At 53.2% G+C, this 20,706-nt stretch overlaps 3 protein-coding genes across 6 annotated transcripts; 2 read left to right on the top strand and 1 right to left on the bottom strand.

Annotated features, from left to right (window-relative positions):
• The first annotated feature begins 4,470 nt into the window (after positions 1-4,470).
• On the top strand, positions 4,471-4,842 carry KCNE2 (potassium channel, voltage gated subfamily E regulatory beta subunit 2). The gene has a single exon (XM_004675360.1). It carries the CDS (start codon positions 4,471-4,473, stop codon positions 4,840-4,842), a length of 372 nt encoding a protein of 123 aa, XP_004675417.1.
• Positions 4,843-6,924: 2,082 nt separating this feature from the next.
• SMIM11 (small integral membrane protein 11) lies at positions 6,925-13,992 on the top strand. 4 transcript variants are annotated; one of them, XM_012734700.1, is made up of 4 exons: positions 6,925-7,003; positions 9,987-10,113; positions 12,665-12,868; positions 13,829-13,991. In XM_012734700.1, exons 2-3 carry the CDS (start codon positions 10,102-10,104, stop codon positions 12,827-12,829), a joined length of 177 nt encoding a protein of 58 aa, XP_012590154.1. In that variant the 5' UTR covers positions 6,925-7,003; positions 9,987-10,101; the 3' UTR covers positions 12,830-12,868; positions 13,829-13,991. The 4 variants fall into 4 exon arrangements, with proteins under 4 accessions (XP_012590154.1, XP_012590160.1, XP_012590165.1 ...); XM_012734706.1 differs by having other exon boundaries at positions 13,839-13,990; XM_012734711.1 differs by having other exon boundaries at positions 6,929-7,003; positions 10,034-10,113.
• A 4,108-nt stretch (positions 13,993-18,100) lies between these two features.
• On the bottom strand, positions 18,101-18,862 carry LOC101634210 (chromosome unknown open reading frame, human C21orf140). Its single transcript, XM_004675362.1, has one exon. It carries the CDS (start codon positions 18,860-18,862, stop codon positions 18,101-18,103), a length of 762 nt encoding a protein of 253 aa, XP_004675419.1.
• Between the last annotated feature and the right edge of the window lie 1,844 nt (positions 18,863-20,706).

The following is a 20,706-nucleotide window of genomic DNA, read 5'->3' on the forward strand; positions in this document are numbered from 1 at the left end:
CAAGACGTCAGGGTTGTTATAAAGTCATTTGAGAATTGCTCCAGACAGCAGACCTTCAACAGAGTGAGGTAATGAGCAGGTGGTCAGAGCTGGGTTGCAGCCTGGCATCACGCTGGTCCTCTCTCAAGGCCCAGCAGCAGCCCAGAGTCCACGCCCCTCTGTCCCTGGCCGTGCCTCCAGGGGGCTTCCGCGGGGAGCCAGGCTGCACACTCCCCTGTCCTTCCCGGGGGCTGGTGCCCCCAGCCTGAAGTGGGAGTGCCCTGTGCCCAGTGCTGGACACAAGTGGACACACCCAGCAGGCACCAGGCTCCTTCCTGACCGCCGCTCAGTATTTAACTTTCCACACGAGATTAGATTAAACATTTGGGTTCTTAAAAGCCCAGGACGGCAGCCTGTAGTCAGCAAGCGCTTGGCCGCCGGTGGAGGGTGATAGAGCTCCCGCACCTGAGCCAGCAGGGAGGCCCAGCCAGCCTGGCTTTGCCACAAGAGTCTACCGCTGAACGGCTCACGCGCTGCCCAGGTAAGTCTCCACTGCCGCCTTACTACTGAGGAATTAAGTAACGGGGCTGTCGATAGTCTTTTCTAGAAAATTGTGGAAGGAATGATTTTCTAGTATGAAGCCAAGTCTGTCTTCCCTTTCCTCCCTCCCTCCCTCCCCCTCCTCCTTCCTTCCACTTTCCCTGCCTCTCACCCCACCTGCTGCTCCCACCCTTTCTCATCTTCTCCACCTACCCACCCCCTCTTTTTCCTTATTTCTTCAATAATTGCCTTTGAATAAAAATTGCAAAAGTCTTTTTTTTTTCATAAGCATTTCACGGTAAATATAGATAATCGTGTCGTTTCTGAATTTTTAAATAAAAATGAAGCTTTGCTGCCTTCTGTGGCTCATGTGATGCTAACAACCCCCCATCTTTGATAAGACAACTTTGGACTTGGGGCTCCAGTGTCCACATGCGTTTGTCCTGAGTCACACACATTTGTGACACACGCAGCCAGGGACCTGAGCACTCTGTGTCCTGAAGATGGGGCACAACTAGCGATGTCCCTGAGCTCAAACCACGGTCTTGGTCTCACTTTTGCCCAGCTGAGCTGACCAGCGCAGCGAAGTACGTGGGCACCTGTTGCCTCCGCTGGGACAGGGTGCTGAGTGCTCATGCAGAGACGTGGGTCTGGTTCCAGACGGTGACCTTGGGCGGGGGACTTTAGCGCGTGTGACCTTGGACAGGTGACTTGAGCTCCGCAGCCTCTTGGCCCTCTCCTGCCGCCTGAGCAGCCAGCCCGAATCGTCCCCCTCTGCCTGTCCTGTCCTGCAGGCAGGAGCCAGTGAGGAGGCACTGGGCAAACAGCGCCTCCTCCCAGTGAGGAGGCACTGGGCAAACAGCGCCACTGGTGGCCTCTGCTGAGAGGGAGTGGGGACACTCAGTACCGATCCAGTGCACAGGACGCTGGGTTCGAGACCCAGATCAGTGTCAGTATGTCTTAGCCTCATGCCCACCCATGAAATTGTTCCCAGTCCCTGCGGGTTGGCTTTTCCTGGGCTTGGAGCAGACAGCAGACTGCTCTGTCAGGTCTCAAGCAAATGTGCTCGAGACATCAATCCTCTTGGACTTGAGTTTCCCAGCCTGCAGGGTCAGCACCTCAGTGCTGAAACCCCGCAGGTCTTTCAGTCGGGAACAGCACCCCTGGCCAGCTCCGGGGCCTCTGCCTGGCAGGGGACTGAGCAATGCCAGACGCGTCCACGCTAGCAGGCAGGGCCGCCCCACACCGGAGCAAGCCAAGACCCCCAAATGGGCCTGCTCAAGCTGGCGCTCCCTCACTGAGCAGAAGGAACTAAGTAATTCCTGTCACGGCAGCACCGGAGAGCACACCCTGCATGGTCTGCTTCTCTCCAGAGGGCCCGCTGTGGCCAGGCTCCCTGGACACCCCACCCCCACGGCTCCTGCTGCCCCCACCAACTCTTCACTTTGTAGACTTAGCTCTCCTGGCTCTTCTGTCATCTTTATGTTCTAAGTTGGCCTCACACAGGGAAACTGAGCTCCCCACCGTGGAGACGGGAGCTGGCAGATGACGCTGGAGGAAGGCTGAAGATACAGAAAAGGGCTGAGAGCAACAGCGGAGAACCCTGTCTCGCCCCACGGAGGCTGACCCTGAGAGAGCAGGGCGTGGGGCTCTTTTGATGGCTGGTGCAAGGGTGAACACCCCCATAGGAGCTTCCTTTGCCTCCTCAAGGGAGGAGGAGTCAGGGCTGAGCACTGAGCTGGATGCCGGGCTGAGCCAGGCTTGTTCACCATGAGCGGCGTTGTTCGGAGCTGGGAGCCGGTGCCTGTCCCACGCCCGGGACGGGTGGCTGGCATGCCCTTGGGGCAACCTAGATGCGACCTGGCATTTCTCTCCAACGCACTGGACTTTGTGTGAACGGAGAAGGAGAGTTTACACCTCTTTGAGTGTGGATCTTAGAAGACCAGACTGAGCAAGGTCTCTCAGTGACACAGCTTTCACTGCAATGTGTCCTGGGGGAGAAAGACCCCGAAGCTTGTGGGGGTCTGGCTGGGAAGGTCTGAACCATCTCTTGCACACAGGAGGAAGGGAAAGACTCGTGTTGGAGGACGCTGCTTTCAGAGCAGCATGAGGCCGCCTTGTCCAGTCTGTTCCGCCGACGCCGACTTGCCCGTCTGTGAGGCAAGGTCAGCTCCGTCCTGAGCGCCCTGTCACTTGGTCCGTGCCCGTCATGGTCTTTGCACTGGGCTTTGCCACTGCCCTTGCCCTCCCTTTCGAGAGCTTCCGCCACAGAACGCTCTTCGTCGTCTCTGCACTTCTAGTGCCCAGCCTGCGCCTGGCACCCGAATGTCTTCATCACAGGCCCGTTGTGTGCCTACTGTGAGCCAGCTGCTGTGCCAGGCACGGCTTCTTCAAGGTGGACAGAGGTGATGGGAGCTCTGTCCTCATCGAGGTGAATAGTGGGGAGAGATGAGACCCCAAGACAATCATCACACACACACACACACACACACACACACACGGCAATATACACACAGAACACCCCCTGTTGCAGAATCTCTGAGGAAAAATAACATGCTGTGGGAAAAAAAGAGTTGTTTCTGGTGGGGACAGATGGACCATAGGGCGAGGAAGCCTCAAAAGTGACAGGACCTGAAGCGGGAGGAGGAAGTAGAGAGGGAAAGAGCCAAAGCTCTGCAGGTTGACGGGGTGTGATGTGCAGACGCCCAGCAGCGGGAGGAGGGGAGACAAGTCTGAGCAGTGTGTCGTGAAGGTAAAGTGAATGGGGAGGGCCCAGGTACCCAGCCCTGCCAGGTGAACCTGGTAAGGAGGTGGGACTTTGTTATTAGAAAGGCAGAGAGGTATTTTGCATTGTTTTGAAAGCAAGGGGACAATACGACCCACTTGTCTCTTAAAAGGGACACAGGGGGGGGGGCTCCCTGGTGGCCTAAGGGTTAAGTTTCAGCACTATCACCCCTGTGAGCCCAGCCAGGGAATGACCCTCAGGGCGCAGCAGACCTTTCCTGTCTCCCAGCTGCTCCCCTCAGCAGTGGGTTTCAGTTGATCCACCTGTTCTGCTCCCCACTCTGTCTCTGCTGAATCCTCTCATCCCCCCACCACACCTCTGGCCTGCACCCCAGTTCTTGTATGCATAAATAAATAGAATAAATCTTAAAAGTGAAAGGCGTAGAGGGACTGCTGAGCGGGGCGGGGGTGGGGGCAGGCGTGATGGTGGGAGAGGGCCGTTTGCAGTGGGTTGTGCAGCTGAGAGATGTTGGTGGTGACAGTGAAGAAGGAGAAAGGAACTGGCTGGCTTTGAGAAAAATGCTTGCTAGGGTTGGTCCCTTTGTAGAAATTCCCTCACATCCTTCTTTCAAATGTAGACTTAACCGGCATCTCTGTGGGATACCTGGTGAGAACCTAGACTTGGGGTGTTGAATGCAGCAAATTCGTAGAGAAACAAGGTGTGATGCAGCATAGCTCTTGGGAGGTGACTGATCTATTCAAAAATAAAGCAATGCATGATTGTTGATGAAAATTGGAACATCTGAAAAGTAGAGAGATGAGAAAGAACGCGTGTAAACCACCCACTGTTAACATTTTGAACTAGTTCCAATCTTTTTCATGTGCATGTGCCTGCTTCTATTGGTTTAGGTCATAAATTGAAATCATACTATATACAGATTTACGTTCCTCATTCAACTTTTGTTGTCAGACATTAGGCATGATCAAAAAAAAGGCACAATGCTCATTAGATAAGGTTAAAGAATAAAAAACTGTCAACAAACAAAGCGATAAAATAAAACACAAAAGCAAACAGAACAAAAAACCGCCCTCAGTCACCAGGCAGATGGAGACAGACTGCACTTCTTCCACGCTGCCTCCTCTGTCCCTTGAGTAAAATGTGGAAAGGACACATTTCCTTTACCTTGATCATGCATTTTATTATTTAAATTACAGCAGGAGGGAAATATGGCTACCACATCCAACCTGACCGTGATCCTGGAAGACATCTTCAGAAGGATTTTTATTACTTACATGGAGAACCTGCAAAGGAACACGACAGCTGAGCAAGAGGCCCTGCAGGCCAAAGTAGACGCTGAGAATTTTAACTACGTCATCCTGTACCTGATGGTGGTGATCGGCATGTTCTCCTTCATTGTCGTGGCCATCCTGGTAAGCACGGTGAAATCCAAGCGGCGAGAACATTCCAACGACCCCTACCATCAGTACATTGTGGAGGATTGGCATCAGAAGTATAAGAACCAAATCTTGAATCTGGAGGAATCGAGAGCCACCATCCATGAGAACCCTAGTGCTGCAGGGTTCAAGATATCTCCTTGATAAAGGCGGAGCTCCAGCTGCCGGCCTCCAGAGACAGGGGAGCAAACCCGGATAGTCATCGTGCAGGACATTCGAGGTTTCTCGCTCTCCGTGGAGAATCTGCATGGAGACCACGCGGTTGATCAGTCAAGACGGATAAGCTTTCAATCCCGGTGATTTATGCTTGCTCACTGGAATAATATTTTAAATGGAAGCCCTCTTTTATTTCTGTGCAGTGTGAATGTCATGTTATTCGGTGTCAATAGTGAAAATTAAGCCAAATTTGAAATAAACTGCCTGGGTGGTGGCAAGGGGGAGAGAAGGAGAGATGAATAAATCTTTGAATCTTCTTTCTCATGAAATGTTATTTGTATGTGACTAATTCAGTTTATCAAAATCCCAGATGCATCACCTGGAAGTTCAAAAATCTATCACTTGCTCACTGGGCTGACCTAGGAGCACACATTTACTAATTCATCAGTGTAGAATCTGAAGTGATGAACAGACTCGTGAGGTTACTGAATACCTATTTTTTCCGGGGATCTACAGTATTTGGACAGCTGAAGACAAAACAAGCATTTCAAAAGGGCCAATGGTTCACACAGGAGAAATTGAGTCTTTAAGATCCTAAAGAATCCTTTAGATCACGTGGGCAAGTTTTCAAACAAACATTGAAAGTTTCACAGAAAACTAATCTTAACTGTTTTTATCATAGAAAGAAATACTAAAAAGATCACAACATTGTTTTATAAACAATTTATTCTTTCCACAAGCTTTGATTTTCCTCTATTTGCAATTATTTATTTTCATTTATGTTTGCGAGACTACTAGTTATTTTCATTTATTTTTGGCAAGACTACTGGTATAGCGATATCTTGTGGCTGTGTGCTGGAAAGCTACAGGTTAACTGCTTAACTTTTGCCCTGGGAGTTCATATGATAGAGAATGTTGGGACTAGAAGGCGCCTGAAGGGCTTCGTATTCTTGTCAGACCATTTCATTAGTAGACGAAGATACTGGGGCCCACAGGGGTTGACTGCATTCATTAATTCAATCTGGCAACATTGCACTTCTGTCTCGGGGTCACTGGTGAGACCCCAGGGGTCTAGGGAGGAATCAGACGCTCAGAGCTGGAAGAGCTCACGTTGCCTCTGCCGTAAAGAGGGAGCTGGTTCAAAACCAGCACGTGCCACCATGTGACAGGTCATAACCCGGAGCAGGCGTGGGCACAGCTGGATCCCTGTGAAGTGTCAAAGGAGGGGGGCTTCCCTTGGGTCGCGATCAAGTGATCAACTCTCAGACCAAGTGAGCGCAGGAAGTCAAGGGCAGGGCAGTCTTGTGGGGCCCTGGAGCTTCCTGCCACCTGCCTTGCCCTTTTCTAGCCCCCAAGTCCCCAGGTGCTCAGCCAAGGCAGCCATGTCACCCCGCAGGTCCTCAAGTCACAGGGCCCTGACGACAGGGGCTAGCTAGGGGGGAGGTCGCCAGGTAGGACAAGGCAGGATCAGGTAGGGCATCTGCACACGCTCGTTGTTTGTGGCCTGTCTGTTGGGTTGATTTTCCAGCCCCAGGACCCCTCTAGGGGGGTGGGGAGGGGGGTTGCTTTTGGGGTGCCCCCTCCCATGGGGCAGTCTTTGAGCTCTCTCCAAGCGTGCACACGTTTGCTGAATGAAGGTACTCTCGGGACTTCCTGCCTAGTGATCCTAAAGGAGGATGCATGCATTTTGTCAGGTACCATAAACGCTAAAAGTGGCAGCTTCTAGGACCCACGTGTCCTCCCTGGCAGCCAGCAGCGAGGAGCACCCCCAGAATGCGGGGCAGCTGAAGGCTGGGTGGCTCCGCGACGCCCCACCCTGGGAACACGGTGCTCCGCCAGCTTGGACCAGTTCAGAGGGAGAACAGAAGCTGACAGCAGGTCTGCGGCGCCCGGCCCCGGGTAATGAGACCAGCGGCTGACACCCCCTCCTCCCCAAGGCGCAGCCCCTCTGCGCCTGCGCGTAGAGCGGGGCGCGCACCCAAGCCCGGACACAACGCGCCTGCGCACTGAACGCGGCCCTGGGGAAGCCGCCTGGACGCACCGCGCCTGCGCGCAGAGCGGGGCGCTTCGGGACTTGTAGTTTCCCGCGGCATTGTGGGAGTCGTGGTTCGGGCGCGCTCGGGTGCTGGAGCCTCCGCGGCCTGGAGCTGTAAGTGGGTGACGTTCGGTTCAGCGGGATCTGGTCCGAGTCCTGACAGCTCTTTGGGGCTGAGGAGTCTGGCAGCCTGTCAGGTGATCGCGCTTTCTTTCCGGGATCCCGACAGCGGATCCCTGGCGCGCCCTGCAGGCTCCCCGGGCGAGGACTTGGGGGGTCCCCACTGCTCCCCGCCGCTGATCTTCCCTGTGTGACCACGTTGTGCAGGCGCCCCGAAAGCTGAGCACCTGGAGGGGGGGGCTGTGCGGTTAGGTCGGCCGCGTTCGGGCGGCCAGGGTTGTTCCAGCTAGAATCGTAGGTCTCCAGGAGCCTTGCTGGGGAGCGAAGTTTAGTGGAAGGTGGCGAAAGCCATGACCGCCCTTGGCCCTCATTCATCCTGGGGTCTGAATCATCTTGGCTTTGCTCCCCAAGTCTTACATCGGGGAGTGGACACAGGGTCCGCCCTCGGGTTACTCGGGCTGAGGGCCAGCGGGGTCTAGCGACTCCCCGAGGGTTACACAAGGAGCCCAGGCACCCGCCTTGTCCCATCAAGGCGTGGGGTTCCATCAGCCGAGAGCGCAGACCCTGTACCCCACCCTTACTGTTTAGCGGATCCCAGAAGCAGCTGAGATCTCGAGTCGCAGCAGAGATGGTGCCAAGCACATTGCGCTAACCGCGGCTCCTCTGGCCCTGGAAATCCCACTCTGAGCGGGTTGGGGCTCACCTGCGGCCCAGTGGTGTCCCGAGATTCAGCTGCTAGACCCTTTCCCAGACAGGTTACTTAAAGTGGTTGGGTGAAGGGGAGGAGTGAAAAGAAATGCGGCTGTGAAAAAGGTCAGCTTTGCAAAGTTCAGACAGCACAGCTCAGAAAGAGGCTGGGATGAGCTGAAGGGATTTGGGCACCACCAGACAGACAGAATTCAATGTTTTAGAAGTGTCAAGAAGAAAGCAGAGATTGTGGACAAAATCTGATCCGTATTGTTTTGGTTGGCCGAACCGAAAGGCAGAGGCACATTGGCTGTCTGTTTTCTTGGAGAAGTCTGGCAAAGGAAAGATCAGGATGTATTTCTAGTAAGCAACACAGAACTAGTTTCTAGTCCATTGTTAGTTCTGAGTTTTCAACTAAGACCGGGGGCCATTCCTGGGGAAGTTTAAAATTTCTCGTACTTCATGGATTTTAGGCCTCAAAAGTGGCCACAGCTCCTTGGCTTGAGCTCAGCCAAGGCTACCAGCTGCCAGCTAGCAGCAGCAGAGTCGCTGACCTGCTGATATTTTTAGCGGTTGCAGTTGCTCTCATTTGCCCAAGGCCTGCAGGGCGTTACAGAAAGGGCTGACTTGGAGCACGTAATTTAAGGGACATGCAGCGAAGGGCCAGATTTGCTGTGGGGTGGCAGTGAGTCCTGTCCTCACGCCTCCTACCCTCCCACCCCCCTTCTGTGCTGTCGACAGCTTGAATGTGAGCTTGACTTCCGTTCACCCTGGGTATGAAGTCGAGGCGGCCGCCAGTCTTTTTTTGCATTTGGCTTCCATGATGTCAGGGAGAAGTGGTGACCTAGCAATTCCAGGGCTGGGAGCTGTCCTTTGGATTCTGCTTTTAAAAACAAGAATAGTTTGGGTCAGAGAGGTTAACGCCTTGTCCCAAGTCACATGCCTCGCTGTCGGCGTCACAAGAACTGGGTCTGGCGCTCCGGGCCTCCTGCTTCTCCGCTTTGTCCCTCACCCACTGCCCGGCTCTCTTGCCGGTCTGCCTTTGTCCTGATGCTGTGTGTTCCCGTCCTTCAGCTTGGCGGGCCGTTGGTGGGTGGAGAGAGGTTTATGCTAACAACCGTGGTTGCGCTGACCTAGTGTTCTTGTGTGCTGAGCACGTTCTCCGTGTTGACAGCACAGTCTCGAAGGAGAATTTACAGATAAGAGAGCTGAGACTTAGGCCCAGAGTGTTCAAGGTCACCCCACCGGGACGTAGTGCGTGTTTGCTGGAGGGCCAGACCACTTTGTTCCTTCTGTCAGTTTCTTGGGCCTGTTGGCTGTTCTCGACCTTGGGAATTAGTAGCGACCTACCTCAGTTCACTGGGTAGGTAACTTGGCCTCAACCAGCTGGTGAGGACCAGCCAAACCTGCCTACTCTGTCTGCCTGTAATGCATTGTAAAAGTAGAATCTGCGACCCGGCTCGTCCCTGAGATTTGAGATTAGAGCTTCCTCTGAAAATTCTAGCAATCGCTGGAAAATTCTAGCAACAGATTAGGAACATATTTTACGGGTGCAAGTCAAAAATCTGCTGCTCCTTGCAGATGGGTAATTCTCAAGCACATTCAGACCCTCCTGGGGGTTAAATTCCTCCCACGAGCTTATCTCACCTTGAGGAAGTTTTGGGAAACACTTGGCTCTCTTGTGCCATGCCAGCGTTTCTTCAAGATACTGCCACTGGAGTAGGTGAGGTATGGATTTTATGTGTAAGTGAAAGTCGTCATAAACCACTTTCCCTGAACTCATGTTACTGTGCCTCTTCTAGCTGCCTGTGATGTTTCCCACTGCTTTTAATTCTGATGTAGGAATGGCTAAAGGACATCGCCCCGGGACAGGGCTAGACGGCAGAGCTCGCCCCTGGCAGGCTGGGCCCAGGGGAAGCCCGCCAGGCAGACTGGATGGACCACCCCAGGCCACTCCACGGAGACTCGGGGCCTCAGCCCCATGTGTTAGGGAAGTGGGCGTCTGCTGAATGGCCCCACTCCCATGTGGGCGTGGGAGTGTTATGGGTCATCTCCTGCGTCCGGTGGTGCATGGTGAGCCTCTGAATTTACAGAAGTAGGGAAGGTGGTGCCATTCAGCAGACACCCACTTCCCTAACTCATGGGGCTGAGGCCCCGAGTCTCCGTGGAGTGGCCTGGGGTGGCAACAGATCTAACAGGGGCGGCACCACTCAGCCCTCACTCACCAGGCCAGCGGCTTTGCACCGGGCACTCTGCCACCTGCTGCCCCTCCTCCTTCTCTCCGTCACAGTCTTCCTAAGGTGTCTGTCTCTTCTCCCCGCCCCCCACCACCAAGAGACCTGACCTGGGCTCCTGCTCATGCGCTCACCCCACAGAGATCGGAAGTGAAGTCACACAGGGCCGGCATGAACTGGAAGGTGAGATTGATTCTCAAGTTTATTTATTTCAACTGGAAATTTTGCATTTTCTTTCTTAAAGATTTATTTATTTATGCATACAAGAGCTGGGGCATCGGCCAGAGGTGCAGGGGGAGGGACAGAACAGGTGCATCGACTGGAGTCCACTGCTGAGGGGAGCAGCGGGAAACAGGAGTGGTCTGCTGCACCCTGTGGGTCACCCCTGGCCGGGGATCGAACTCGTGCTGCAGTGGCTGCCAGTTGTTTCACAGTGCTGAGACTGAACCCTTTGCACCACCAGGGAGGCCTGAATTTTGCTTTTTCATCATAAAATTTCATAGCAAGCGTTCCGCGCAGGTAGGTTAATTCAAAAGACGAAATAGATTAAAGCAGGAACCCAAATAAAGTCTGATCCTTTATTTTAGATTCCAGCATGTTGCTGTACCCCCATTCACCAGACTCGGGGAGTCTGTGCCCTTTGGAGTCTGTGTGCAGGGACTTAAGACCAGCCTCACTTCCCTTGCAAAAGCCACACCTGTAAAATTGTCCTTACACTTGAGTATTTGTTATTTTTAAGCGGATTAAGATCTTATGAAGAAATCTGTATTTTTATCCATCTGCCTCCTCTAGGGTTCTTGTGTTTGGAGAGTTAGTAAGGCATATGTGTTAGAAATCAACAGCCCTGTGGCTCCCTACCCTGGAGGGGCAGGAACGGGCCCTGAAATCCCTCTGCTCTGGGCCCCTGAAGTGCCTTTGGCCTGCTGCTGTTCCACCTCTCAGCCCTGAGCGGTCTGCCTCTGGCTGTTCCCGCCACCTTTGAAAAGTCAATACCTAAACCACCTACCTTGGTCATTGTTAGTGTGTTTCCTTTTCAGTGGTTTCTAACTTGTTAAAATAGACATTCCCTTAGCTGCTCAAGTCTCCGCAGGCTTGGGCCTCGGGAACGGTGGGGGAACCTTGGGCTACATCCTGGTAGGTCTCCAGAGGCTGTCCCTGCAGAGACGGAGGTTGGAAGAGAGCGACTTCTCCTGCAGGGGGTCAGTGAAACCCCAAGGAACGTAGAAGCCAGTTGGGGCAGCGCACGGCTGATGTTGGCCTCTGAGGGCTAAAATAAAGTTACCACCAGGATATTCTCTTCATAGCCTGTCCATGAACATACTCAGCCCTCCTCTTTCTAACATGCAAACCGTCAGGAACCTACACGGATTCAGGTGTCTTAGGGGGACGCAGGTTTTGGGACGTTTACTGTAGTTTCGAGGGATGGGCAACCTGGGGACCAAGCCAGCCATTATCGTATCATGAAAAGCTCTGAGCGGCTTCTGCCTACCCTGCTCGGAGCGGGTACCCAGTGCCCGCGGGCCGCGTTCCTGTTCTTTGTGGCAATGCCAGCAGGCTCCCGCCCGGTTTCTGCTTTTACTGTATCTTATACTCCTGCTGTGCCGCTTCCCTCCCTCCTTCGAGTATCCATAAGTCACGTCCAGTAGCTTCGCAGGTAGTGACGGCCATTGCCTCTGGGAAGTTCAGTAGCCAGGTCACCGTTTGCTGGTGTCCATGAGGCTGATGAGCGCCCGGGAGAGCCCCCCTGTGGATGTAGCATAATGCGGATGCGCTCAAGGAATCAGAGGCGCTTTTATTTGGGAAGGAATTTTTATTTGTATGTTTAAAAGATTTATTTATTTATGCACAGAAGAACTGGGTTACAGGCCGAGGTGCAGGGGGGTGAAAGGATTCAGCAGAGATGGGGGAGCAGAACAAGTGAATTGACCAAAATATACTGCTGAGGAGAGTCGCTGGTGAGACAGGAGAGGTGGGCTGCATCCTGTGGGCCAGCTCCCTGGCTGGGGATTGAACCCGTGCTGCAGTAGATGCAGATAGCTTCATAGTGCTGCGCTTTAACCCCTTATGCCACCAAAGAGGGCCCAGGGAAGGAATTTTTGAGTCACACAGCTCATAACTATCATTCTGGTGACACTGATCTTGTAATCATGAACAGCTAATTTAGTATTTGCCATGTATGGGATTTCACAATAAAATCTTCTGGTACCAAGAGCAAGTAACTCAAAGCCGATGTTATTGCCAGACTTTGCTGTGGCCATTAGGCTAGAACTCCCCCCAACAGGAAACACAGGAGCACGGAGTAGCAGCTAAGCTTTGATGTTTACAGTGTGACTGTGTTTTATTTTTACATCTGTTCCCTCCACGTGACAGTGCTCATGAGCAGCCAGAAGCACGGGAGCTGGTAGTGTGTTGGGGCTGCGAATCCAGAGGCTCAGGAAGGTTAAGTGACCTGGTCATGCAGTCGGTGAGCAGCACAGAGCTGTCACCCTGCCGTCTGGCTCTGGCGCTCAGCAGCAGGGCTGGGGGCCGGCAAGGGCCAGTGGCCCGGTCAGTCGTGAGAGACCAGTCACTACACCCCCGCCAAGAGCCGTGGTGGGCAGCCCCAGCTCAGGCTTTGCGTCCCGGTCACTGCGGGCCCGCTTGAGCCCAGTGCTGTGACAGGTGCCCAGGAGACTTGTGGGTGAAGGCACGCTCGGGCCGGCCTGGCCCCAGAGCCCTCGCTTTCTTCCTTCAGGTCCTTGAGCACGTGCCCCTGCTGCTGTACATCTTGGCCGCAAAGACATTAATTCTCTGCCTGGCCTTTGCCGGAGTGAAAGTCTACCAAAGGAAGAGGTTGGAGGCAAAGCAGCAACAACTGGACGCTGAGAAGAAGCAGCAGTCAGCGAAGAAAGACAGCTGAGGGTCGACGGCGCGGGGCGGGCAGCTGTGTGGTGAATGGGTGAGTCGGGGTGGGGGCCGGGTGCCAGGGTGCGCTTCTGAATTTACAGAAGTAGGGAAGCTACACCGTCCCGGAGCTGAGGGCTGAGGGCTTGGGGTGCCCCCATTGAAGGGCGGGCAGCTGGCATAGGCCAGCTGCAGCCCCCACCCGCTGCTCCTGAGCCTGGACACGATTCTCCCTCCACCCCATTGGGGCTCCCTGACAGGCCGGGTCACAGGGCGCTCCGGAGAGCCCGGGAAGCAGGGACCTTCTCCCCGGAGAAGTGCACACACGGGCACCCAACCTCCCGTGAAAGGAGGAGGTGGGGTCACGGGCCTTTGAAGCCCCCACCTGCAGCTAAGATTAACACATCCCGTTATGGGGCAGTGGGGGCTGGGCAGGGCTGGGCGCTGAGGGGGAGGGGCGGCCAGCTCAGCCTCCTGGAGGCCCGCCTGTCAGAGGGAGCCCCTGTGCTGGGCACGGGCTGGAGCAGCAGACTTAAAAAGGCAAAAGAGAAAATCCAGGAAGCCTCCGCCTCCCAGAGAGATGCTGACTCTGTCCTGCGGGCCATATTCGGCCTCTCCGCCACCTCCCCCGCGGGCCCTTCCCCAGTTGCCAGGGACTGGGGACCCCCCAGCCCTGCCTGTCAGTCCTCTGGCCCAGAGGGCACTCCCCACGCCCTCCTCACAGCCTTAGGCCAGATCTGCGCCAGGCTGGAAGCAGGCACCTTGGCACCAGGACAAGCTGCCCACCCCCTTTCAGAGCGGCTGTGGGGTGGTGATGGGCCCCTCCCTCCCACCCTGGCTGCGTATCCCAAACAGCCTCGCACTTTAAATCGGAGGAGATTGTGATGCTGAAAGCGCATCCTACAGGTAAACCTCAGGGCCTCTCGCTTACGAAATCTAAGTGGCTGAGAGTAGGGGTTAACGCTAAGCAAGTGAACATTATTTTATTGGCTGTTTCACACTTATCCCTTTGGAGGTCTTTCTAGATTTTGCCGTTCGATGAGAGTTGGCATGGACTCCATGAAGAAAGAGCTGAGGAGAAAGGCGTGTCAGAGGAGAGACCCCCAGGGGCTTAACTTACAGCGATCTGAATTTTTGTACGCATTTAACAAGAAGTAGTATTTTATTTACTCAAATAAAATGCCTTTGTTAAAAGGGTCTCTGGTCTTTGGAAAGGCCGTGTGCGTGTGTGTGAGTGCACGTGTGTGCACGTGGTGTGTGTGTGTGCGGGCGCTGTCAGCGGGAGGAGTCGGGCCAACCCGCAGCTCCCTCTTCCCTGGTCTCCCCATTCCCTCCTGGGGGTGCCAGCTCCTCAGAACTGGGCCACAGGTGAGAGAGAGGCCTGCGGGGTGGGGGGGTGGGGGGGTGAGGTGAACTGGCATTGGCCTTCGCCATTCTGGGACCTTGAATCTCTGCTCTCCTCTCTCCCCCTTCTCTTTCCCTCTTTTGAGCGACTCGTTGGGGTGCAGCAGCACTGGACTATGGTGATGGCACACGGGTGATTTGGAGGTGGGAAATACAGTATTTTTAAGTACTATTAATAGCTTATAGTATTTTTAAAAAATTTAAATTCGGCCTTGGAATTTGCGGAACATCTGGCCATCTTAGAAGATTTGGTAGGAGATGGCCAAGGGCTGAGCGGACGCTCGCCCACATCTCAGTATTTTCTAGGGGGGCGTTACCCTGTTCTATACATTTTCCTACCACTAGCGGGCGCTGACGGGCTCTCAGGCTGAAGAGGAAAGGGGACCCAGTGGAGGATGCAAGCGGGCTGGAGGCATAGGGGTGGGGTGCTGAAGGTCCTGGTGAATGGGGGCCGTGAAGTCCAGAGATACCCTGCTGCCCGCCTCAGTTTCCCTGGGCTGGAGGCAACTCGGCAGGAAGAAGCCTCCGTGACATGAATTCCCTGACCTGTCACAGACGTTCTGGGAAGAGCCAGAGAACATTTCCTTAGATCTTAGGGTGTGTCTGTTCTTACGGCTGGGGAGAAAGAGAAGTGAGAATTTTCCTCCAAGAGTGAAAAGGAAATAGGACCAGGGCCGTCAGGTCAGCGGTCAGTGCCGCGCTGGACTCTGGTGGCAGGAGCTGGGGAGGCCAGGACAGGGAGGCCGTCTGTGCTCAACATTCAGAGCCCTCAGCCCAAATTTACTAATGAGTTAATTGAGCCCCAGGGAAGTAAAGTAACTGACCCAAAGCCTCATGCTTAATGAGCTGGGAACTGGACAGTCCAGCTCGGTCCAGTGGATTCCCAGGCCCAGTGCCCTCTCCATTACTTTCGGCTGGAACTTTCCGTGCTGAGCCAACAGCAGCATTTCTCCATGGTGAACACAACATTCTTCAGCTCAGCTGCCCATTCAGGGTGGCTCCGGGGTCTCTCCGCTCATCCCCTTGTTCTCTTTCCCACCTTGCTTTTCTGAAGATGAAACCAGGCCTCAGAAGAATTGAAGTCTGGGCTCATTTCATTGCTTTGGTTTTCGGAAAAAAAAAAAAAAAAGCTCTCGCTGGCTAGCTTTGTTCATGTGATAACCTACAAACCTTCCGTTTTCTCCTTCTACAAAATACGTCTTGAAAAGCTACTCCGACTTGCACTGAGACAGGCTCTCACTGTGGTGTCCAGTTCGAGATGGCTGCTTGGCTGGTGGAGGTCTGACGTCAGAGATGAGCCTTATACCACGTCAGCTGTTGGAGTCAAAGAGAAAAGCCTGAACTTCCACAGCGGAGCCGAGCACTCTGGCCAGGCACGTGGGCTCTAGGAGCTGGCTGGCCCAGAGTCATTTTCGCTGGTAAAATGAAAAAATGATTGAGCCTGCCCTGTGGGGTTACAACAAGGGTGAAGTATGCACTCTGGGTTGGAACTGCGCTGAAGCTGGTTCCAGAAAGTTCTATGCTTCAGTTTATCCCATCTAGAAATGGAGGTAACCATTGCTCCCACAGCCCAGACTGTGGTGAGGATTAAGCACGTGTTGCTCTTAGTGCGCATGACTGCAGAACTCAGGACCAGGGTGGAGTCAGAGTGGCGTAGGGGCAACAAGCTCTTGTAGCCACACCCAGGGCACCTACATTTGCATCTGTATGGGGCGAGGATGTGGAGCTGACTTGAGTCCCAGTCCCTGCTCTGGAAGAACTAAAATCCTAACACACACGTGAAACAAGTAGAGAAAAGGAACCACACAAACGTACACACAGAATTTTCCCACCAGGTCCCACTGCCAAAGGAATGTCATTGTAGAGGAAGGCACTCACGCACCGTGGCTTCCTTTCCAAAGGTAGGTGGGTGCTGACCTCGGGAGCTGTGGCTGTCACTGGAAAGAGAATCTTTGCAGCTCTGAGTAAGTTAGAGGTTTGGGACGGGAGGCATGATTCTGGACTACCGGGGTGGGCTCTAACAGCTAACCACCGTGGCTAAGAGGGAAGCAGAGGCCAGCTGGACCCAGGAAAGGAGAGAGTCACGTGGCCAGGGAAGTCATGTGGCTGGGGCGGTGCCTCCGCCATCGGAGGAAAGCCGTGGCCACAGGAGGCTGGGAGAGGCGAGGACAGATTCTCCCCAGAACCTCTGCAAGGAGTGTGACTTCCCACCCCTTGGTCGTGACCAGCGCAGAAAGTTTCTGTTTGAAGTCGGGAGTTTGCGGTGCTTTGCTAGAGCCACCAAGAGGCTCCAGCACAGTCCTGGCTGAACCCCCTGACCCAGCAGGTGGTGCTGCAGGTGTGAGGCATCTCCTGGCAAAATGCCTGTTAGCAAAAGGTGCAAAGTCCATCACTCAGTTGCTCAAAAGCACTGTTTCTATCTGACAAAGGCCAGTGGATCCTTGAACACGAAGGTTTGACCTCACAGGCCCCACAGACATGGATTTTTCTTGTAAACAGATCCATAAACTTAGAGTATCCAGGATGCTGTCCAGTACGGTGAAACCACACCCTCTTATAACCTTAATACCGTTTTCTTTTCTCTACATTACTTTATTGTAAGAATATAGCATATTCAACATCAAACTTACAAAATACGTATCAATCACCTGTTTTTGTCATCGGCAAGGCTTCCAGTCAACGGCAAGCCATTTGTAGTTCAGTTTGGGGTGGAGGGAAGTCACAAGTTACTCATGGGTTTTTGCCTGGGGTGGGAAGGACAGCGTCCATAACCTCCCCATCGCTCAAGAGTTAGCTGTAATTCCAAATAATTCAGGGGGGTCCAGGAAGGAAGCAGGACAGGAAGACAAGCAAGGAATCTGGTGCTTTCCGCCCTTGGTCCTCGGAACCTGGTCCCCCCAAATCATATGCATGGTTAAACCTGTTGTAGACATTTTCCTGTGATTTTTTTTACATAGGCAGAAAAATTGCTTCTACTATAAAATGATATCCTGAACATATATAAACAAGAGTGCACTTTAACGTGTTTAACAGGAAGCGGGCTTTTTCCCTATAAAACTGAGCGGTACCACCGCACATCCTCCCAGCTGGGACACCAACAGTCTCAACCCTGAGCGGATGCTCTTGTGCCAGCAGCTGGCGGCTCAGGAGTCACGACTCCGAGATGCAACTCCGTGGCAGAGTCACGTTGCCTGCTGGGAGTCTTAGACTCGAGAGGGAAGGTGGACTACTAGCAAAAGCTGCAAAGTCCATCACTTAGTCACTGAAAAGCACTGTTTCTATCTGACAAAGGCCAGCGGATCCTTGAACGACACAGGGTCGACCTGCACGGGCCCCACAGACATGAATTTTTCTTGTAAACAGATGCACACCCCACTCTCCCCACTTGTTCACCCACGTCCTCCTTGAACCAATCTCTGGCATCCCTCTCCCAGCTCCTTCTAGGACTGCAAACTGGCCTTGGCGGGTGGGGATGGGCTGTTACCTCCTAAGCACCCTTCTGCCATCTTGCTGAGAAGCCCCTGGGTGGTCTAGACCATCAGGTGACTCCCCGCGGATTATTTCAGTGGGTTGAAACTATTTTGCTTGCTCTTTATTTTCAGATTTTGGGGGACACACACTTGGTTCTCTGAGCTTGGCTCAGCCCTGCTCTCACCCAGCTCCTCTGGGCTGAGTTAGTGCTCAGCCTCCCACTGCCGCAGCCCTCAGCGGGACCTGAAGGTGGGAGTCGAGAACCCTGGTTCGCCAACAAGCTTTAATGAAGCCTCCAGCATCCTAAAGCCCTTTGCTGCCCCCTGAGGAAACTCAGTCCTCACAGACAGAGGCCGGTCCCCCGGACTCGGGAGAGGTCCCGCCATGGCACTAACCATGTTGGAAATCACCCTTATGAAAATTTCCCGAAATAGTAGTTTTCCCATCTCCGCACCTTGTTCGTGAGTACTTTCCATTTGTTTGCATTTATCCTTTCAATCCCTTTGCGAAGCAAGTCACTGAGAAGTATGTACTGGTAAGAACAGACATTGTCGGAGGACTGCAAAGAAAACTCCCTTCTGTTGTTGATGATAAACCACTTCAGAGAAGACCAGGCGGAGTCTAAAGGGCTCAGATAGTTGTAAGGAGACGGCAGACAGAGCAGCTCATGGCCACAGGCCTTGGCCACCTTGGGGCAGCACATGATGCTCGTTAGGTTAATGACGGGCGTGACAAGCGCCTGGGCCTCGGCCTCGGGCCCCGCGTCCTCCTTCAGTTTCACCTCCTCTGGCCTCATTCTCTCTTTGACCACAATGGCACACTTGCCGTAGGTCTTCTTCGTCACATTACAGAACTCAAAGAAGAGATTGTCTTCTTGTTTGTTGCACAACTCATCTCGTAGGAACAGCCGGTACTTCCAAGGGACCCACCCATGACAGCCACCGGCGTGCACAAGACACCATGTTGGCATTTGTATGAAGTAGCTGTCGCTAAAATCTCCCCCAGTTACAAGACTTTCCGGGATATCAGTTTCCCCAAAATACACAGTCTTGAACCCATCATATTGCAGTGTTCTCAGGGTTTTCAAGTATTGGAGACATTGCTTCCTCTTGACACCATCAAATGGACTTCTGGTGACGATGTTTCGTAAAAGGGGGTTCGCAAAGTGAAGCATGTGGGTCTCTGCAGTGTTTTTACAGTTGCAGGCCCCCACCTGTGGGGGTCTGGCAAGGGTGGGTGTGACTTCATAAAGGGCTTTCTTACAGCTGGGCTGGCCCCACAGATATACTTGGGGTTTCAGAGCACTGTGGAACAGACTCAGATCAATTCCCACAGGCTTATGTGATAAGGACAAGAAATGGTCTCCATAGACAATGTTGCTTGATGTGGTTTCTGTAATGGATCTGGGGTGGAGACTGGCCACGCATCCGTTTGCCATATCCTGATGCCACGGGCTGGTTCATTTATTTATTTATTTATTTATTTTAAAGATTTATTTATTTATTCATACAGAACTGGGGTACTGGCCAGAGATGCGGAGGGTGAGAGGATTCACCAGGGACAGAGTGGGGAGCAGAACAGGCAGATCTACGAAGTACACTGCTGAGGGGAGCAGCGGGCAGGTCAGGAGAGGTCTGCCGCGCCAGGTGGATCTCCTCTGGGTCAGGCGGGGATAGAACTCATGCGGAAGTGGCTTAAGCTTCTTTTTGCAGCGCATTAACCCGCTCCACCACCAGGGAGGGCCAGGGGCTGGTTCATTTAAACAGGAACTTGGTTTTTTGTTTTTTTGGTTTTTTTTAAAGATTTATTTATTTGTACATACAGAACTGGGCTACAGGCCAGAGGCTCAGGGGCAGTGAGAGGCTTCACCAGAGACAGAGTGAGGAGGGGAGCAGAACAGGCAGATTGACGAAGTACACTGCTGAGGGGAGCAGCGGGCAGGTCAGGAGAAGTCTGCCGCGCCATGTGGTCACCTCCAGGGCCAGCCGGAATCGAACTCATGCGGAAGTGGCTTTAGCTTCTCAGTGCTTTAACTCACTGCACCACCAGGGAGGGCCAAGAACTTGTTTTTTCAGTTCTGGAGCTGGAAGTCCAAGGTCAGGGTGCTACCATCTCTTTGTGACTTCACTTCCTCTTGGAAGAGGGTCCACCCTGATGACCTTACTTTACTTTCATCACTCTTTAAAGACCCCTTTTCCAGGTCTAGTCACATGCTGAAGTAGTGGGGGCTAGGGCTTTGACTGATGATTTGGGTGAATGCAGGCAGGCGATGAGCACACCTGAACAACGACGCGTCACGTTTCTGACTCCTTTCCACATGTCCATCAGGAATGTTTATATTCATTCATTCCACGCTCCTTTCCCGAGCACTCCGATGCATCAGACATTGTACAGGGTCCTGGAGGTCTGGGGTGTGGGGGTGTCTGTCCTGGGGCTCCTGGCACCTGCCTGTCCTCTTTCACCACCAAGAGTGGCTTATCCCGGGGCCGGAAAGGCAGTAGGGCGCACAGCAGAGGCAACCTGAGCCCTGTCTTTCACGAGGCTGCCAACTCGAGCTAATTCAACACCCTACAAAGCACTTACTTTGTATACTCAAGGCGAAGCAACAGTTTGCTTCAAACTCTGACAGCCTCTTTATTTATTTCCCCTTATTTGTGTCTTTTTTGTCTCCTTCCTCATACCACAAAACTCAACTCAGTAGTAATGTAGACTCCCCCACCTACCCCAGATGAAGGTGTCTATTTCCTACTGAAAGAATCAGGAATCCTGTGATCCCAGGCCCAGGCAAGCGTATATCAACATGAGTTTAGAACACGGTGCCCAGACAGGAAGGGAGGAAGCTGTCCCAGACCAGCAGCAGGTTCTGTTGAAAGGAACCAAGAAGCCATGAAAAGGGCTCCTGTGGTCTAAGATGGGAGGATTTGAGCGTCAAAAACATAAACACAAAGATGAGCAATGACTACAATAAATTGAAGTCATATGTTTACTTTCTGAGTTTGCAGTGGTGCTTTAAAAAAT

This window comes from Condylura cristata, unplaced genomic scaffold, assembly GCF_000260355.1.
Source record: "Condylura cristata isolate star-nosed mole 26May11 unplaced genomic scaffold, ConCri1.0 scaffold00003, whole genome shotgun sequence".
Classification (NCBI taxonomy): Eukaryota; Metazoa; Chordata; class Mammalia; order Eulipotyphla; family Talpidae; genus Condylura; species Condylura cristata.

Excerpts from the sequence above, each read along its gene's own strand:
- LOC101634210 (XM_004675362.1), bottom strand. The coding sequence starts at position 18,862 with ATGCTTCACTTTGCGAACCCCCTTTTACGAAACATCGTCACCAGAAGT.
- KCNE2 (XM_004675360.1), top strand. The coding sequence starts at position 4,471 with ATGGCTACCACATCCAACCTGACCGTGATCCTGGAAGACATCTTCAGA.